Source organism: Serinus canaria, chromosome 4, assembly GCF_022539315.1.
Source record: "Serinus canaria isolate serCan28SL12 chromosome 4, serCan2020, whole genome shotgun sequence".
In the NCBI taxonomy this organism is placed as follows: Eukaryota; Metazoa; Chordata; class Aves; order Passeriformes; family Fringillidae; genus Serinus; species Serinus canaria.
Genome location: NC_066317.1, coordinates 18,188,428 through 18,207,164, shown reverse-complemented (window position 1 = coordinate 18,207,164; position 18,737 = coordinate 18,188,428). Strand labels below are relative to the sequence as shown.

At 41.5% G+C, this 18,737-nt stretch overlaps 2 protein-coding genes across 3 annotated transcripts in view; one reads left to right on the top strand and one right to left on the bottom strand.

The window, feature by feature from the left end:
• Positions 1-2,006, top strand: part of IGFBP7 (insulin like growth factor binding protein 7) — a 15,099-nt gene extending 13,093 nt beyond the window's left edge. Inside the window, exons 4-5 of one of the 2 annotated variants that reach the window (XM_030238792.2) lie at positions 312-438; positions 1,771-2,006. In XM_030238792.2, the coding sequence (XP_030094652.2) occupies positions 312-438; positions 1,771-1,790 (147 nt within the window). In that variant the 3' untranslated portion in view covers positions 1,791-2,006. Of the gene's footprint in view, positions 1-311; positions 443-1,770 lie in introns of both variants that reach the window. The other variant, XM_050973536.1, reaches the window with a different exon arrangement.
• On the bottom strand, positions 1,952-18,737 carry POLR2B (RNA polymerase II subunit B). The gene is made up of 25 exons (XM_009101314.4): positions 18,634-18,737; positions 18,378-18,450; positions 17,416-17,566; positions 15,785-15,897; positions 15,316-15,535; positions 14,195-14,353; positions 13,024-13,188; positions 12,284-12,480; positions 11,460-11,579; positions 10,911-11,097; positions 10,057-10,200; positions 9,688-9,827; positions 9,451-9,562; positions 8,778-8,932; positions 8,333-8,531; positions 8,064-8,232; positions 7,453-7,549; positions 6,327-6,421; positions 5,818-6,068; positions 5,642-5,731; positions 5,264-5,371; positions 4,667-4,780; positions 4,421-4,581; positions 3,086-3,281; positions 1,952-2,206 (listed from the first exon to the last, which is right to left on the bottom strand). Exons 1-25 carry the CDS (start codon positions 18,650-18,652, stop codon positions 2,117-2,119), a joined length of 3,525 nt encoding a protein of 1,174 aa, XP_009099562.2. The 5' UTR covers positions 18,653-18,737; the 3' UTR covers positions 1,952-2,116.

The window sequence follows — 18,737 nt, the reverse complement described above, 5'->3', positions numbered from 1 at the left end:
TGTGGACAGAGAACAGGACAGCAGACAAATGGCAACAGACAGGGAATTTGGAGGAAAACCTGTGTGAGTTAAAGATGAAGGATAAGGGTGGCTGCTGGTTCCAGTCTTACCATGCAGTCTTACCTTGCATGCACCCTTCCTCTGTCTATCATGCAGCATTTTGCAGAGTGCATCCACTTGCAAAATCAGAGGGGGAGTAGAGGGGAGGACAGTGTTTGACACAAAGAAGTTCTGTAAGATACCTGAAAACAGTCACCTCTGCCAGTGCCCGGGATGCTGACTTATGGAGTGGGGTGTGTTTCTTCCCTTAGATATCTCCTCTGAGCAAAGAGGATGCTGGGGAATATGAGTGCCATGCATCAAATGCCAAAGGAGAGGCAACAGCTTCTGCGAAAATCCACGTTGTGGAGACTCTGCATGAAATAGCCCTGACCAAAGGTTGGTAAGTGTGGCTGAACACTCAGCAGCTCTCTGCCCTGACAGTTTATTGTTATTTGATACAAAAGGACTACCCCTGTTTAACACTTTCAAAAAAACCCCAAAAAACAACCCAACAAACCCTCCCCCCACCACTAGAAATACCAGTTTAACATGCAGGTTTTTGCATTTGACAGAACATTCCAGGAAATTTTAGCTGTTAGAGTTCTCAAGGGATTGTTAAATAACCCTCCCCACATGCTGTAAAATACTGGAAATACAGAAATAACATTAGGAAACACCTTCTGGGTTTTTTATATAGCAATTTCCAGTGGGTTTCCACATTTGTATCATCCTTTCAGTGTTGTTTGGATGCTTTCAAACCTGTTCCTCTCTCTCCTGAGAGCAGTATTGGCACAGCAGACATTCCAGTTCCTGCCATGTTCTCTGCATGCTGGGATGTGAAACCTCAGGAGATTTGCCACAGCATGTCCTGTTTGCTAGGCTGTGTGCAAAGCTGGTGGCAAACCAGCCACCCTCATCCCAGCTGCAGAGGATGGCTCAGCACCACAGCCACCATGATGTGCTTAGGAATAAATCTGGAGAGCCAGAACAGTAACTGTAACCCTGCGAGAGGCAGAGGGACAGGGAATAAAGCACCTGGCTAGAGAATACTGTACTGCCCAAATCCCCTACTGGATGTAATCCTTAGTTTTAATCCCTGCTAGCTTTACCCAAACTATACAGTCTTGACTTTTTGTGTCCTTATGTCTGTGAAGAGCTGAAATACTTCCCTTAGAAGAACATTAGCAGCACCTGGCACTGAAATGAGAGCTTACAATGAATCCAAATATCATGCACAGGAACTTTGCTAATGGTTTTAAGGTAGTCTCTAATCCCTTTTCAAACACCTTATTTATGGATGTGAATGAAATTGAGTTTTACTGAGTTGTGCCATGAACAGCAAGCTTATACCCTAGAACAGTTTGTTTCTTGTACACACCCAGCACATGCTGCATCTGGTTCTTTTCAGCTGTAGGAAAGCTCTGAGGCATCTGGAGCTAAGTGATAAGTAAATGTAGACTGCCACTTTAAAGGAAATTGGTAAAGTTGATGGAACAAACTGCCAGACATCCTAGTTCCACTGAGAGTCTGTGTGCCATGTCCAGGTGATCTCAGCACAGAAAAACATGTCTATTATCATCCCCTGCAGCAGGGAGGGAAGGAAAGAAGGCAGGAAGGAAGGAGGGGTCAGGTCTCATCCTCAGCCAAGAGATCCCAAAGCTGTTGCCAAAGTTGCAATATTCCCCCTTGGAACAGGACAGAGTGTAACATGTTTTTGTTTTTCCACAGATGATGGTGCAGAGCTGTGATGTGAGGACTTTCACTTACGCACAGTTTTAAATTAGTATTTTGGAAAGCTGCAAGCTCTGGCTTTTTCTAGCTGACTAATCAGTCCCTCTTAACTCCCTTTTTCTTTGAGTCCCAATTTGCTTGCACACTTCTTTCACAGATACACAAATAGATTCACAAGCTCGATTACAAATTTTAATTCTATTTACAGGAAATAAACATACTTTTGAACTGCACACAGGAGATGAGTAAAACTGTAATTTTGAATGCAACGTGTACAAAATGAAACAAAACCTGAGTATTTCACTTGAGTCTCATAATTAAAAAAAAAAAAGCCCTTTTAAGGCTAAACACTCATCATACGAGGTGCAATACTCATGGACATCAGTTCCTGGAAGAGAAGTTTGCAGGCGTAGGGCATTCGAACCAAAGATATCTGGAAAGAGATTGCAAAAGTCTTGTGATAAACACTCATAAAGCATCAACTTCCACACGCTCTACACAAATAACTTTGTTGAGTTTTTGGCTTAAAAGCAAATCTGAAGTTATGCATGAAAGCATTTAAGGAGAATTGCTCACAGACAGTACCAAAGCAAGAAAGAAGCTGAGCCTGTCTGTAGGGGCTACACAGCAGCTCTCCAGAACACATTTTTTACATAAAAATGCAGCCAAGGGATCTGATCCTAAACAAGAAGCATTTAATAGAACCTGTGCACAGCAGAGTGTGCCTGAGGTGCATAAATGCAGGTAAGGTTTCCAGCACACATCGCTCTGTAACCCCAGTGCCATTGTTCAGAGTTGCAGCAGTCAGTCCTTGGCACAAAAAGAAGCCTGTTCAAGGCTACTATTTTTATCCCTGCTACTGCTGTCCCTTGACACACTTCTGTAACCAAGCATGCACTGCAGAGCTTTTATTAAACTAAAAAACCCCACCAAAGTGCAGCACAAAAGACCTCCCATGGGGACCCAGCTCTGCAAGCATAAATATCTTCATGGGACAGTCACAAGGGCGATGCCTCTAAATTCCTGTGATTCTGAGTTTTAGTTCTAAAAACAAGCTCTCAAGCATTTACAGTCTCTGAAAACTCTGCACTGAGCAGCATTTCCTGCCAAGTGACAAGCCAACACTGTAAAATTAATAAGGAAGCATCCAAATTGACTACAACGCTATAAACACTTAAAACAGTTATGAAACTAAAATAGCAATTGTTCTGGTGCTTCTTTAAATATTTACTTCCCTATCCTCCTGCTTCACTCAAGTGGCATTTCCTCCTGCCCACAAGGAGAAACAATGGCTGATGAGAACCACACGCACCTGAGTTTTATTCCGGCACCCGCGGCATTCGTAGGTGTGAGTCCTTGTGTTTGCAATGGCCATGATTCCACAGAGGTTGCACACATGGACCTGGTATGGGTCTGAAGCTTCAAACAATCTTTCTCTCAAGAACTGGGCTGCTCCATGAGCAATCTGGCAATCTCGTTCCATTTCTCCAAAGCGAAGGCCACCATCACTAAAAGGAACAGAAAAAACCCTCAACTTTTGAGTTCACTGGCAAAATAATCAGTTCTTGTTGTTGGAACAAGTATCTGCATTGGAAGGCAGGAGAAAAGCAGTGCATTAATTTTCCTCTAACATCACAGAATAAAACTGTGAAAACAGTCATTAATAACTACTGATGAGCATTTATACAGCTGGTGCCTGACAGCCACAGCACAACCATACAGCAAAATGAAGTGTACTATTAAATCATCCTCTGCTTATCTGTGGTGGGTCTGCCAGAATGTTCACCAAACAGCTCTCTGGTCCCCACCATGTCAACAGGACATGGGGAGAAAGTAAAATGGAAAAGCTCATGAGTGGAGATAAAACCAGGGAGATTGCTTATCAATTATCACCACAGACAAAACAGACTCAGCAGGGGGAAAATGAGATTATCACCCATTAAAAATGGAGTACAATGATGAGAAACAAAACTAAAATGTTCACCTCCCCAACCTTCTTCCCAGGTTATTTCACTCCTTCATTGCCAACTCCTTCCTCTCTTCCCTGTGATGACTGGGAGAATGGGGACTGCAGTCAGTGCATCACAGCTGCTCTTGGCTGCTTCCTTCTCCTCACAATTTTTTCCTGCTCCAGCATGTGGCCTCTTCCATGGGACAGTCCTTCACAAACTGTTCCAGCATGGGCCCTTCCCACGGGGTAGAATCCTTCAGGAACTGACTGCAGCAGCAGGGGTCCCCCACAGATCATACCTCCTACCAGGAGCCTGAAATTCCTGTTGCATTTCCTCACTCCTCTCTCACAGCTGGTGCACACCATTTTTTACCCTTTCCTAAATATATTCTCACAGAGGTGCTACCAGCACCACTGCTGGGCTCAGCTCTGGCAGCACTGGGGCTACCAGGGCCAGCTCTAAGTGGCTGTGTCCAGCATGGGGCAATCCCTGGTCCTTTCTCTGAGAGGCCACCCCAGCAGTACCCATGCTACCAAAACCTTGGCACCTGCACCCAATACAAGATCTTAAGCCAAACACATGCAAAAATGGGTGGCTATTTGGGGTCAGCTAATTAAGCTGCAAAGCTGGAGCTTTGTGTGGCTAAAAGTTGGACAGTAAAACAAAACCCCACAAAGAAACTAGCAGGATCTTACCGAGATCTGCCTTCCATGGGCTGTCTGTTAAGGATCTGGATTGGCCCTCGTGCACGAGAATGGATTTTGTCATCCACCATGTGCTTCAAGCGCTGGTAATAGGTAGGACCAATGAAGATCTGGGATGTGATTTTTCGACCAGTGAAGCCATTGTAGAGGACCTGAAGAAGTCAATGCAATTGTAAGCCATACTTCCCATCAAAGGTGTATTAAAAAAATGACAGTGGATTGATACTTTGATTATACCTCATTTCCTCTTAGATGATAGCCATAATCTGATAAAAGGTTGGAAATCTTCTGCACGTTGACAGCATCGTTAAAAGGTGTAGCATCACCAATTTCTCCCTTGTTTGCAGACACCTACAGAGAAGAGATTTGGAAAAGTTTGTCAGGTTTCTGAAGGACTGGTTAGACCACATTTAGCTGTTTCAAACAGTTGTAACTCTTAATACTGGAATTTGAGATTCCATACCAATGGTAGTACCCTATCTCGCTGTGTTTATCTGCCACATATTTTAAAAAATACACACTATAAACAATTTTACCTCTCCTTATTCTAGGTCAGGGGAAAATGCCAGGAACAAAAGCAACAAATGAGAGAGCACACTGACCTTGTGGATAAAATTTACAGGACTGTACATCTTCCCTAAGAAACCTCCTTCCTTTTGCTATCAAATAACTGGAGAACAATCATTTTTAAGTGAATTAACACCTACTACATAGGGTTTATCTTTACCAAAAAAAAAAAAAAAAAAAGCAGCTCAAAGCATACAGCATTCCCCACCAAATTTTAATTTTTTAATTCATATTGCTGAGACATGCAGTATAGAAGACTGTTCTTACCTTGCCCTGAAGACACTCAATCAAGTGACCAATGGTCATTCGGGAAGGGATGGCATGGGGGTTGATAATGATATCAGGTGTGATGCCTTCACACGTGAAGGGCATATCCTAGTACAGGAAAACACACAGTCAGTTCCTCTCAGAACATCATGTTTAGGAAAAGTATGTGCCTGGATCCAAATTAAGTCTTTTAAAGAATTTAAAAGACATGGAAATATGTAAAAAGCAGCTGTGTCTCCTTCTAAAAATATTTTAGCTACATTTAAGTCAATATTGCACCTGAGTAGATAGTCCACAGACAATTCACTTAAGACAGTTAGAATGCTAAGATCATCACAGGTAAAATCTCCAGAAGAAGAAGAAAAAATAAATTACTACCTCTTGCCTGTACTGGATCCCACAGGTTCCTTTCTGACCGTGTCTGCTAGCAAATTTATCTCCAATTTGTGGAATTCTTACAGAACGTACCTGTAAGCCACAGGAAAACATGCAATTGGTAACTTAAATACAGACCAGAGATCATTCAAGCAGAAAGCACAAACACCAGTGCTCACCCTTATCTTGCAGAATTTGTATCCTTCCTGGTTCAGGGTTACCATGACCTGATCTACAATGCCAGTCTCACTGGTCCGCAGGAAGGTGCTGCAATCTCTCTTGGTGAAGCGCCTGTTGGTGCTTTCCAGCTCATCTTCATTTTCTGGCAGTGTGACTGTTTTGCCAATGATGACATCATCCCCAGACACACGTACCCCAGGGGCTATCAAACCATCATCATCAAGTTTGTCATAGATTGCGTGTCTCATACCTTGGGGGGAAGAAGGAAACAAAAAAGTAGACTCCCAAATTTTCCAACATACTCCTCTTGATGTTCTGCAGTAATTCAACAAGTCTGCTTGCAGCTTCAGACAACTGCTAAACCATCTAATGTAAATATCTCAACTGATACAGTAAATTCTATAAAATACAGTAATGCCTGTATTAATATATCCCAAAATGAATGCTGAATCAGTTCAACACTACTTTGCCCACAAGACCTTAATTTAAAACCACTCCTTTTTCTTACCTTGGCAAGTTTCACGTGTAGGCTTCTCAAAAACTTCCTCTTGGTCGTACCCTTTCTTAGACTCCTGCTCTTTGTATGAGCGATAGAACACAGACCTGAAATGAAGTTATAAAGTCTTCTCCAGTGAAGCCAGCATCATTTTCCCCAGATCTCATTTTCACACATTATGGCTGCTGTTACTAATGACAACCAAATCCAAATAATGAGCGCATGCCACACAACATTTCCTCTGATTTCCTGTTAATCTGACCTTCACTGAGGACAAAACAAAAACCAACCCACCACACAGAGAAGTTTCAGAGGGCATTGTGATGGTCACTCTGCAGATACTGCCAAAGTACCTAAGATAACAGGTTAATTTTTGATGAACTGCGAAGACTTTTGTATCTACTTGACACCACAGAAGTAGTTATTACTCCTAATGATTATTCACATCTTCAGCATATCATTCTCATATTACTTTCCTCCTTATGCATGCAATTTTGCAAACTTTTTTAGGCTTCTACTGCTACCTTGCAGGGCTACACTCAGTACAACTGAGCTGCAGAGAAAAACTTTCAATTTAATATAAGGTTCTTCCTGGTGCTTTAAGAGTTTTTGTTTACTGCCTCAGTTGCCAGCACATCAAAGTGCTTTCAGATACTATAATGCATGAAGTCACATCAGCCACCAGCTGTGCCAACAGCAGTTCCTTCTAAGGAGAGGAACATTCCAATCCTAACTGGTAGCAACTGTCTCACTAATAAAGACAAGACTATGCTAAAATGATGGAACATTGTTCTGGTAACTGGCAAGACTGATATGAAAATACACCAGGGAAGAGTCCAAATGTTTTTTCATTAAACTGTGATACAAAGGACCCTAAACAGAATAAAGATCAAAATGGAAGATCAAGAAGACAAAGTGAGCAGTGAGGTTGCATGGTGTTTTGCTAAGATGCACATTCACCGTTTTCATTGTGTTGCTCCCTCCATCCCCATTTAAAAAAAAATTAAAATGCTTCTCAAGTTGGAAAGATTTGGAGAACGGCATCTTCCAGCATAAAATTAACTTTTCTTCAGCCTCTGGACAACTCAGTATAGCTTTTTCTTTTAACTCCAAGCAGTTAAAAAATTTAAAGTCTTACCTGAAAAAGCCTCTGTCAACAGCAGAACGGTTCATAATGACAGAGTCTTCCTGGTTATAGCCTGTGTATGATGCAATGGCTACAATCGAGTTGATACCTACAATATGCAGAGAAAATATTTTGATAGAATGCACACATGCCCAGACAGACACTATTTTAACTCAAAGTAGGCTTCACTCTCTACAGAGAAGAATGAGCTAGAGTAGAATGGCTTCACTCTCTACAGTGAAGCCATTCTGCCCTTTCTCAGATAAAATCTCTGCATCCCACACACAAAAACATGCAGTATCAGCAAATTCAACTCTGGGTAGAAAAAAGAGTCAAGAGTGACCCCTTGTGAAAAACCTATCAAACATCAATATAGAAAATGCATTTTTTCAGTTAGATTTTAGCAGGGTTTTTTTGGGTAAAGTAGTTTCAGCTGCAACACTACCAACAAATTTTCTGCAGTCTAGGTGTCCAGCTAGAAGATAACACTTAACCTAAACTTATTTCTTAAACTGCACACATTTGCTAAGTGTTCAGGTACTCTACACACACCATTTGTGACATGTTTGAAACACAGCAAAAGAGCAGTATTTCTGTCCCATGAACATGAACTGACAACACACCTGCTGGTAGCTCTCTGAACCTCAAGTACTCCATGGAGCGTGTTGTTACCAGGGGCTTCTGGGGATAATACAGCACGTGTGCCAGTGTATCCATACGGACATGGAAGTTGGTGATGTAGACTCCCATAGCCTGCTTACCCATAGCAGACTGGTATGTGTTCCTGGGAGACTAGACAGACAAAGGGAAGAGCAATAATTACACACACACCCATCCACCTGTGGGTTTTCTAGCAGCTTTACAAGCAGGACATCAGCAGAAGTGCACTGACCTGGTTGTGATCAGGGAAAGGGATAATAGATGCACACACTCCCAGGATCATGGATGGGTGAATCTCACAGTGTGTGTATGTTGAGCAGTATGCCACACCTTTCTCCTGCAAGTCATCTGGAGTCATTGCCAGCATCACAGTCTCTTCTTCCAGGGTGTCAATGTACTCTACCACACCGCTGGCCACGAGATCCTGCCAACTGAACAACCAATAACTCAATTAACACCTAAAATGGGTCTCTTCAGCAGTGACAGGAACAAAGTCTTCTCTGGCTTATTATTACTATCACTGCCTCAGTGTGATTAAAAAAACTGATTAAACTACCAGGCAGAGAAAGCATCTTTGTGCTGCACAAAGTTTTAAACATTCCTCTCTCCAACCTGAATGTGGCAGCTTCCAAGATGGAAAATGACACCTTCAGTTGAATTTCAGGAATGTCCCTCACCTGTAATTGTTATACTCTCGTTCCTTCAGTTGGTCTATGTGCCTTTTCTTCAGCAGCAACTTCTGTTTCTCCACAATCAAAAGGGGCCGACAAATTCTGCCTGCATCAGTGTAAATGCGGATTTCCCGCTCACGAATATCTCTAATCATGGAGACCTGGGCAAGACAGCAGCACCTCATGAGTACAGAGTCTCAGCTTGGAATCAGAACTACAGAACACAAAACAGGATAACCAAATTCCCTAAAGCAAAGACTCTCCAGGCACTATCAGAACCACAGAACAAAGAGTAACACTCCTACAAACAGGAGTGTTTTAGAAGATTATTTTCAACTGTTTTGTCTTTCAACTTGAACCTCTTTAGAAACAAACCCCCCCTAATAAAACCAACCCCACAACCAAGCAGCAAATCATACACAATCAAGCATATAATAATAATAATAATAATAATAATAATAATAATAATAATAATAATAATAATAATAATAATATAGTAGTAAATCAAATGCACCAACTACAAAAAACCTCCCCAAAACACCCACAAAACAAACCCAACAGGAAGTATATTCAGAAAGAGACTTGCAAATAACGCTACTTGAAACTTGCAAAGTAGTATCAAGGCATTATCTTCTCTTGCCTAAAAGGACACCCAAACTCTAAATGTAAAGATTTATACCTCTGAGACAATGATGTCCATCTGACGACGAAGCTTCCTTAGGGTATTCATCAGCTGCTCCGGATCTTTGTGTATTCCTACCCAACAGCCATTAACAAATATCTTGGTAGCACTAAAAGGGGAAACACAAACAAATAGTAATTAAAAATATCCCACCCCACCAAATAACCCTCAAACCCTTGAAGTGTTGTGCAGGACACAGCTTAAGTCTGTTTAAAGAGTTTCATTTGCACGTACTCAGCTATTGCTGCTGGAGATATTTCTTCTAGGTTTTCCATACTCCACTCTTCCAAGAATTCCAAAATTGGGGATGGCTGAGACCCCACAGAAATGTAAGCCATCAGGGCTAAGTTCTTCACAAGTCCTACTGCATGACCCTAGCAGAAACACAAAGCTGCATTTTCAAATCAAGAAGATTCAAGAATTTCAGGTTAACTCCTCAAGGAACCAGACACAAAACCTGCTTCCAACCACTGAGTTAGCTATAAAGCTAAATATTTGTGTCAGCATTATTAAAAAAAAAGTGCAAGGGACCTCCACAAGTGCCATGGTTACAGAATGTCCGTGAGGGAAAGGCAGTTAGTACACAAATCCTGCTTTCATTACCTCAGGGGTCTCAGCAGGGCAAACCATTCCCCACAGGGTGTTGTGCAGCTGCCGGGGCTTGGCCAGTTTTCCATCTCTCCCAATCGGAGAATTCAGGCGTCTCAGGTGGGAAAGTGTGGATGCAAAAGTCAGGCGGTTCAACACCTGCATGTGGGAAGGAGTTCAGTCAGTCAAAGCTTCTTAAATGTGTTGCTGACAGGCATCATGGCACACTAGCACAAAGGATCAATGTCCTCTGGAAATGATGTGCTTAAAAAGAACTAAAACAGCTTTGATTTCTTGTTAGCTACACTTTTCAGCTCACCTCCACTGACCTCACACTACCCCTAGAATCCCAAGCTCCTAAGCAGTGAAGTAGTGGCAGAAGTTCCCAGAGCATGCTTTTACCACAGCAAGACCATGGACTAATAAAGTCAGTGCTCCTCATCATTTGCCACAGAATACAGAACTTTTATATTATAAGGTGTCACTCAAGTTTTTTTTTTTTTTAACTACCTGTGAAGCACTAGAAGTAACTAAAGGAAAGAAAACCATCCTGGATAATTCCCTGGGACTAAGAATTTACACAAAAGTGTATAATCAAACACAAAAATCTTTACAGGAGTTACACCAACTTTTTAGCAGTGAGTGCAACAGCCAAAGCAAACAAACCATGACAAAAAAAACCCTAAACCACACACACTAATTAAGATCCAACTGTTTGGATCTGTTTGATTTGTGTCACCTAAGGAAATTTCCTTTTAAGAATATTTCTGTTTAACATACAACATGCATGGCTGCTAAGCAATGTTAAACTCTTCCATAAGAACAGTTTTACCATAAGAACTGTAAACCTGACAAAGCTTTTACTGTACCTGAGATACTCCTGCTCTAGCCTGATGAGCTTTCTTCTGGTCACCCCAGTTTCCAGTTGCCAATGAATATTTCAAACCGTCTGAAATAATTCTTGTTTTAATTGCCAACTCCAAGTTGAAATCTTTCCCTCTGTCAATGAACTTCTGTGCATATATTCTCACTTCCTTCAGCAAATTCTTGAACATTCTGTAGAAGAAAGACACCAAGAAATCTGATTAAACAGTGCATGTGCAATTCAGCCTACTTTGGTCTATATGAAAAGAAGTCACTGGCCTCCTGAAAAGAAGCAATTTCTAACCAGAGTGAGAGGGCAGAGGAGAGTAAAGCAAATGCAACTGTTTGTAAACATGCACAAAATATGCTTCAAAAAAAGGAAATGCTGGCCACCTACTGTTATAGGAAACTCAACCACTCCATGAAAAAGTCATAATTAGACAGAAGCTGTGTTGCTCAAGACTGGCTCCCTGACACAACAGAATTAGTTTGACTTAGAAGCACAGAGTTGGCAATGCCTCTACCATGAACAAAAATGTGCATGTGATAGTTACCCTCTGAACAGGAAAGCCAAGAGTGGCCCAGCAAGATCCAGTCTTTTGTTGCCATAATGATCTCTGTCATCCAGCTCTCTTCTTCCCAGTGCTGCCAGCAACAGTCTATGAACCATATACCTAACCAAATAAGACAGTTTATGTTTTAAATTGACAGCAGGCATTCACAACAAAGATTACATGTTTTCATAGATAAGTCAGTGAACTCTTTCCTAAAAACTGTCCATTCTAGATCTTTAGCATACCACTGCCCTAAAATAAACCTCTTCAGCACATCCTTAGAGGTGGATGACCCACAGAAAGTTCAGGCTAAGGACAGGGAGAAGAAAATATTTACATCATGAAAGTCATGCCTTTTCTGCTAAATATCTGCTCTGATCTGTAATATGGGCTCTGTTTAAGCACATGCAATCAGGTATAAAATCATAAGTCTCCTGATGCTACAGTTCATCTGCATACCAGTAAAACAGTGATCAAGGCAATGTGATACTGGTTTTTAAGAGTGGTTTACATTACAGTCAGCTTATCAGTACTTATCTAAATCTTACTTATCCATGTTATCCATGCAACTGGATATCAAAAAGTCATTTAGCATTCTCATCATATTTAACTTAATATCTAAAATGTGTTTGAGGCTCATCTTTTTCCTAGTTTATCAAAACTTGCATTTTCTCAGCCTGAAAAATAATACCAGTGCCCCAAGGTTTATCACTGAGTATCCAGAAGACTGAGGTTAAAACAAACTTCCATTCAAGGCATTCTTCCAATTGTATACATGAGTAAAAAATATCCATTAGCAGGTATTACACAGAGTTCTGACATACCCTAGAAAATAGGCCTTTTTGGTTTCACAGAAGTCACTGACACCAACATGTGGGAGCATTTCTTTCTGCAAGACTTCTTTGGCATACTTGATTCTCTTCTCTTTGGTGACACCTGGCTTGGCACCTCTTGAGCCAATGAAGTTTAGGGCAACATTTTGCTCCTGAATGACAAATGCTTCATCCAGAGATGGTTTGACCTAAGGCAGAAAAACACAGCACAAATCCTGTAGCAACCAGTGCCTGTTGGGGCTGAAGGAAATGACACAGTTGTTTGTTAATGATTCTTTTCAGGATCTGCTAATTATTGTTGCCTATTGGTGCTAATTATTGGTGCTGTTTTCTAGTGCCAGGTCTTTCTCGCACTAGAAAACTGCAATGAAACATGCAGGAAAAACACAAAAAATAGTTTAAACTTCATAAAATAGTTGTCATTCAAGTTCATTCTAGGTCTGATGCTATTTCAGATATAATCAATATTTTACAGTTAAAGTCAGTAACAGCAGGAGAAGACCCTAACTCTCTAAACACATTTTAACTCTTAAAAAATTTTCCATGTGCTCTGTCCCCTTAATGTACTCATTACAATAGATTCAGGCAGAGAACTTTCAACACTTCTAATAGAGAACCCACAAAAATAATAAATAAATTATAACTAGAAAATGAACAACGCTTCAAGCGATGACTACCTGCACCAACACACCACTGAACATGAGAACAGGAAATAATTTCATATATATTACCATTTCCATCATTTCTGGGTCTTCAAAATCATAGATGATGTGCTCTAGGATGTCCCTGTCGGACACAAAGCCGAGTGCACGGAAGACAATGATGATGGGCACCTCTTGTTTGATATACGGCAGAGTTGCTACGATGCGCTGACCGATGGCACTCTTCTTTGCACCCTGCAAAGATGGGGGAGAGCAGGGCTTAGGCTTAAATCATCCTGCCTTTCAATGACAGTCTCTAAATTATCCTGCCTTTCAGTAAAAGTCTCTCTCTGGATTTGGATGATACAACACAAGCATATTTATTCAAGCACCACAGGAAAACATGGCTTCTCAGCAGGCCAACTAAGGAGCTACTCTGCAACCTTACTCCAGCGATGACTTCTTATTTTCAAAACATTTCAAGCTTTAGAAGCCCGTGAAAACTTGTTTTTGCTGATACAAAGGAATATCAATACTACTCATTCACCCATATGCATCATTTCTCTCCCTCAGTGCCAAGAGCAATCCTATCCACTGTCAGTGTTCCTTCTGTCAGGCTTAAACTCAGCTTTTCTAACCCACTGTGCAAGTGGTTATTCAAGTAGCTGTTCCCCTTCTCCAGAAGGAAATACTGAAGGATGCATAGGAAATCAGGAGAGCCTCAGACATCAGGAGAATACTGTAATGCTTCTGTTTAAGTTGCTCTTGGAAAACTACAAAATATCAGTGCAATATTAAATGAGTACTGACACCTTTTGAAGTTCCAAGTAGCACTTATTTCCCCTCACAGATGGCACAATTAAATGTTAAATATGAATTAATATATGGTTTGCAAAATACATCTCAACACTAGCTTGGACATCAGCAAAGACAGGATCCCTGCTCTTTTACTTATTCTTTGTGAAAAAACAGGACACAGCTTGTCTGAATTTTCTAAAAACTCATGCATAGTAATTTAAAAATGATTTTTAGCCTTGCCCTAAAACCTGCCACAAGTCTTCATTTCAATCCTCAAATAATTTATTATAGGGACAAGCATAACATATGACAAACAAATTTTCATTTGCTTTTATCTTCTTTACAACACTGCCAATTTCAGAAGAAGTTTCTTCTCAAAATCCCAAAAGCAAATGAACCAAAGAGACAGGACAGTAACAAAACTCCTAAATCAGTTTCTGGGGTTATTACCACCTAGCCATACCTGTCCACCTCTGGCCAGCATGCTGACCCATATAGTACTTGTTGGTCGAGAGGAATTTTCCAGACAAGACCTACACTCTCCTGTGTAGGCATATTTTGAATCTTTCTTTGCAAACACATACACTGTGTTTGTAGCCATTTTCTCCTGAGCAATCAGAACCTGTGTGAGAAACAAGAGCACCAGTAAATAACTGACAAGAGAGAATACTGAAAGCAACACTCACGCTGTTTCTACTATTCCTTCAGGTACCTCAACTTTAAGAGCACTGCACAGCATGAAGTCAATTGGCCAAACTCTGTATTTTAAAAATTCAGGTCTAAACAAAATATAAGCTAGTTAAGATGAAATAGTCCAAACAAGAGACTCAGGGAACTCTTGTCTTTTATCACTTACCACACATGCTGGCTGTGCTGAGACAATTTGCACACTGATAAATAAAACATTTCACTATCTGTTTTTCCAAGGACAATGCACTACACAGGCAAATTTAAATGCCAGCTCAACAATCAAAGCCAGAAGTCTTTTACCCTCAAGAAGAAATATAAAATTCTAATTATTTTGCTGTGTTTACCTGGGTTATCAGTTAGAAAATACTGTCAGTTTCACTGGTGAGGCACTAACAGGGTGTGGATATGATTTTCTGAAGCTGCTTCCATAGCAATGGAGGCAAGAACCTCTTCTTAAAGAAAAATGCATCAAAAATACAGCAAAATCATCAGCAAAAATACAGCAAAATGCATCAAAAATACTGCTGTGAACAAGCTGGAAGACACTACAAGGGAGGAACTGCCTCATTTCAGAATGCATGCTTCTCTGCAATACTGGAAAAGGAAATAAAAATATCTAGAGCACTTACTGGCAAACAGTTCACCAAATGCAAAGCAGTTCACAAAACCGTAGAAGGGAAGAACTGAAGACAGGAAATGTGCCTCAAAGAAGAAAAGGTGGCTTGAGAAAGCCCTAACAGATGACTAAAAGCTCATCTTACTGCAAGATCAGGAGCTCCCACAACATCTCTGTGGGATGGAATAAGAGTGTTTATGCTCCTGGCAAAACATATGGGAACAAGTGACAGAACTTCCAATGTCTGTAAAGATGGCTGTGCAAGGTATATCCCTTACCTTTTCTGATCCATTGATGATGAAGTAGCCACCAGGATCAAGTGGGCACTCGTTCAGCTCACAAAGATCACGGTCAGTTAAGCCATTCAGCAAACAGTACGTGGAACGCAGCATGATAGGAATTTTTCCTATAAAGGTTTTCTGATGCTGGGTCTGCAATTGGTCCTCCCCTTCTTTAATAACTGTTTTAGTTATATCCACATACAAGGGGGCAGAATACCTACAGAATAAAACCAGCACTGTTTCACTTGTCAGTTCCTACCTTTCTGTACAACCCTGAGTAATGCACTCACAAGTGTATTAAGCATTATTACCAAATCACCATCTGCATTTAACAACTAGACATGGAAGTTTAAACAAAGCAGCAACTATTACATTTTCAAGGCACTACTATATGGCAAAAGGCTATGAATTAATAAGGCAGAGGCAGTTCTTCCTTGTGTTTATCTACCACAGAGTTGGCTCTTACGTAAGGTTTCTCAGTCTGGCTTCATTTGGCATCATAGGTGAGGGTGCTCCATCTCTTTCCCAATGTGTAGGTTTGGAGAGATAGATTTGTTCAAACTTCAACAGATACCGGGGCTGGAAAACAAAAATACATTTACTTGTAATGGAAGAAACATCTCTCCTATTAGCAACCAGAACTGCTACTGCAGAAAAACAACCACTACCAATAAATGAAAACACAACAAGTTGGGTAACACCAGTTCCTAGAAAGATTCTATAGCACAAGTAAACAAAGGAACACTTGAGTTTTTGGAAAATGTTCTGATTTTTAAAATGCTCAAAAGCTTCCTAAAACAGGAGGTGGCAGACCCTTGTTGGCAAATGTTTCGTAGGTAAAAAAAAAAAAAAATCTCAATTCTTATGTGAAGAAACACCACTTCCTGGATTTGCAGCCACAGCCACATACAGTATAATTTCCCAAGTTCTCATGAAAGCAATCTTAAGAATATATTTACCATCATTCTTATGTCTGAGCATGGTTGCTAAACCCTCTCATGTGCTCTAAACTGCCTTCAAAATTTGAGACTGAGAAGCAGAGGAAGACAGAAAAAAAAAAAAAAAAAAAATCAAGTTTTTCCTGCTACACACGATTTCCTTAAATTAGTCCAGAATCCTCAAATGTGGTGAGAGATTGCCTGCAAGTGACTCTGAAGGTAAAAGCAAGTTTTCTTTTTCTCATCTCTATACCTATTCCTAAAAACCTGCATTAAATAAATGAGAATGAGACACTATTTGAGGAAGTAAAATACTAGCCTTTGGGCAAAAAGCAGACCAGCATAAACCACGCTTGCAGTATGAACTGTGACCAGGCACAGCACAAACATCAGCTGCAGAACAGCACAAGTAGAGAATTCTGCCATAATACACACAGAATAACACACAGAGGAAATACTAAGAATTAGTGAGCTAAATGTTTATGAACTGTTTGCCTATCAAATAAACCAAAAGACATCTCAGTTATTCTTTACAGGATAGTTGTTTGTCTGCAAAAAAGGTGAAGGAACCTGAAAACCATATAACAAATTCAATGCTCTGGTGTCCTAAAGTTCCTTTAAATCCCTGGAGGGAAACAGCAAGGTAGTGACTGACAGCAGGGCAATGGCTCATCACCATTTGCCCTTATGGAACAGGGATCAAACTACACAAGGGACACAGGTGAAAGCACCAGAGCCACTGCAGAAGGTGCACGCTCATTGTAGAGGAGCCATCTTGGGGTGCAGAATTGAGACAATCTGTGCTCTTAGGAACATGGTGCCAAGGGAAGAACATGAACAACAGCACCCTTTGAAAACCTGGGCCTAGCCTGAGCCCAACTTGCGTCAAAGATAAGAGAGAAGTTTTCAGCCATAAGCCCTGCCATGGTAAAGCTGCTGAAAAACCAAAATCTCACCAAAACACAGCTTGGTCTTGGCTACCTGGCCTGCTCTACTAAATCTCTGTCCATGCAGTTTTGCAGAGGACTGACAAGCTGCAGCAGCCACTTGCTCTTGGTCACCTCTCAACTCAAACAGCAGATCAGGGGTTGAATAAAACAAATGAAAAATGACTTTGAATTGTAAAAACACATAATCTCTGCCAAGGTTCTCCACTTACTGGCTCTTCCACTTCTCCTGAGGCATGCTGGGCTTCAGCTTGCAAATCAATTGGTGGAGCATCTTCAACAATTCTCTGCACAGACATCTGAATAAATTCATCAAAGGAATCCAACTGTTGCCTGACTAAACCCTTTTCATCAAAATAGGAGCTTAAAAAAAAAAAAAGAGCAAGTTAATAAGAAATCTTAATTTAATTAATGTCCTTCACACACCAACAAACTTAAGATACATTTATTACCAAAACTCCACACATCATGAAATCTAGTGCAGAATCAAACACATTCACTTAACTCAAGGCATGGGTTTCAAACACAGATGCTCCTCAGAAATATTTAACAATTCCCTGCCTGAAGACACAGACACTTTGATGACAGACTTGCTGCCACCTCTTGGCTGAGCCATGACTGCATGCACAGCGAGTGCCTCAAATTTCCCTTAAATTGGAAGAGAAATGTGATGAGAAGCCTCACTGAAAGCAGCTCCATCTCAAGTTTTCAGTAACACTTGTAAGTGACTTTGCTTTAGTAATTTTTCAAGCTGCAGTAAACTGGGAGCATGCCCCCAAGTCCAAGTAATAGTACTGAGAACTTTTAGCTTGGATCCCCTCTGTTCCAGCCACACAGGAAAAAACAACACCACCACCAAAATGGTGAAAATACCCAAGTACTGATTTCCTAATGCCAGCAACAGCAGTGAGATTAGTGGGCAAAACCATGCGCTTGATATGGAACCAAAACCACCTCTTTCTTCACTGAAAAAACTGTGTGCTGGGGGTCAGCAGAACTTCTTAATCCGTGCCTACAACCCTTTGTTTCTCCTACAAGCCCTCCTGCCCCGAACGTGCCGCAGCACAGAGTTCAGCGTGAGCAAGCCTGCAGCTCCCAGAACAAGGTGGATGTCACCTACGAGGCCGAGAGCCCAGGTGTTGAAGGGACAAGGACAGCGAGTCCAGTAGCTCACCTAATAACAATCCAGCAGGCTTCCTGCCACAGGTCGGGCGTGATTTCATCATCGTCTTCATCATATTGCATATCTGTGGGGAAGCACAACGTGTGAGTTAGGCTCCGACCACCGCCGTGGTGGGACCGGCTCAGGGACTCTCCGGTATCCCGGGAGAGGCCGCCGCATCCCCCCATCTCCCGCAGGCCCCAGCGGCACCGCTGGCCGAGACGGGCGGGAGTAAAAGGCTAGGAGAAAGAAAAGGAAAACCCCTCACCTTCATCCGCGTCGTACATGGTGGCGGCAGGCGGGGCAGCGGCGGCGGCCGAGCGAGGGGCGAGCGGGAGCGCGGCGCAGCGCGGGCGAGCAGCGGCAGCGGCG

Excerpts from the sequence above, each read along its gene's own strand:
- POLR2B (XM_009101314.4), bottom strand. Across the intron at positions 9,563-9,687 it reads TCTCCAGCAGCAATAGCTGA|TGCTACCAAGATATTTGTTA; the intron begins GTACGTGCAAAT and ends TTCCCCTTTTAG. Across the intron at positions 8,233-8,332 it reads CTTTCCCTGATCACAACCAG|TCTCCCAGGAACACATACCA; the intron begins GTCAGTGCACTT and ends TTGTCTGTCTAG.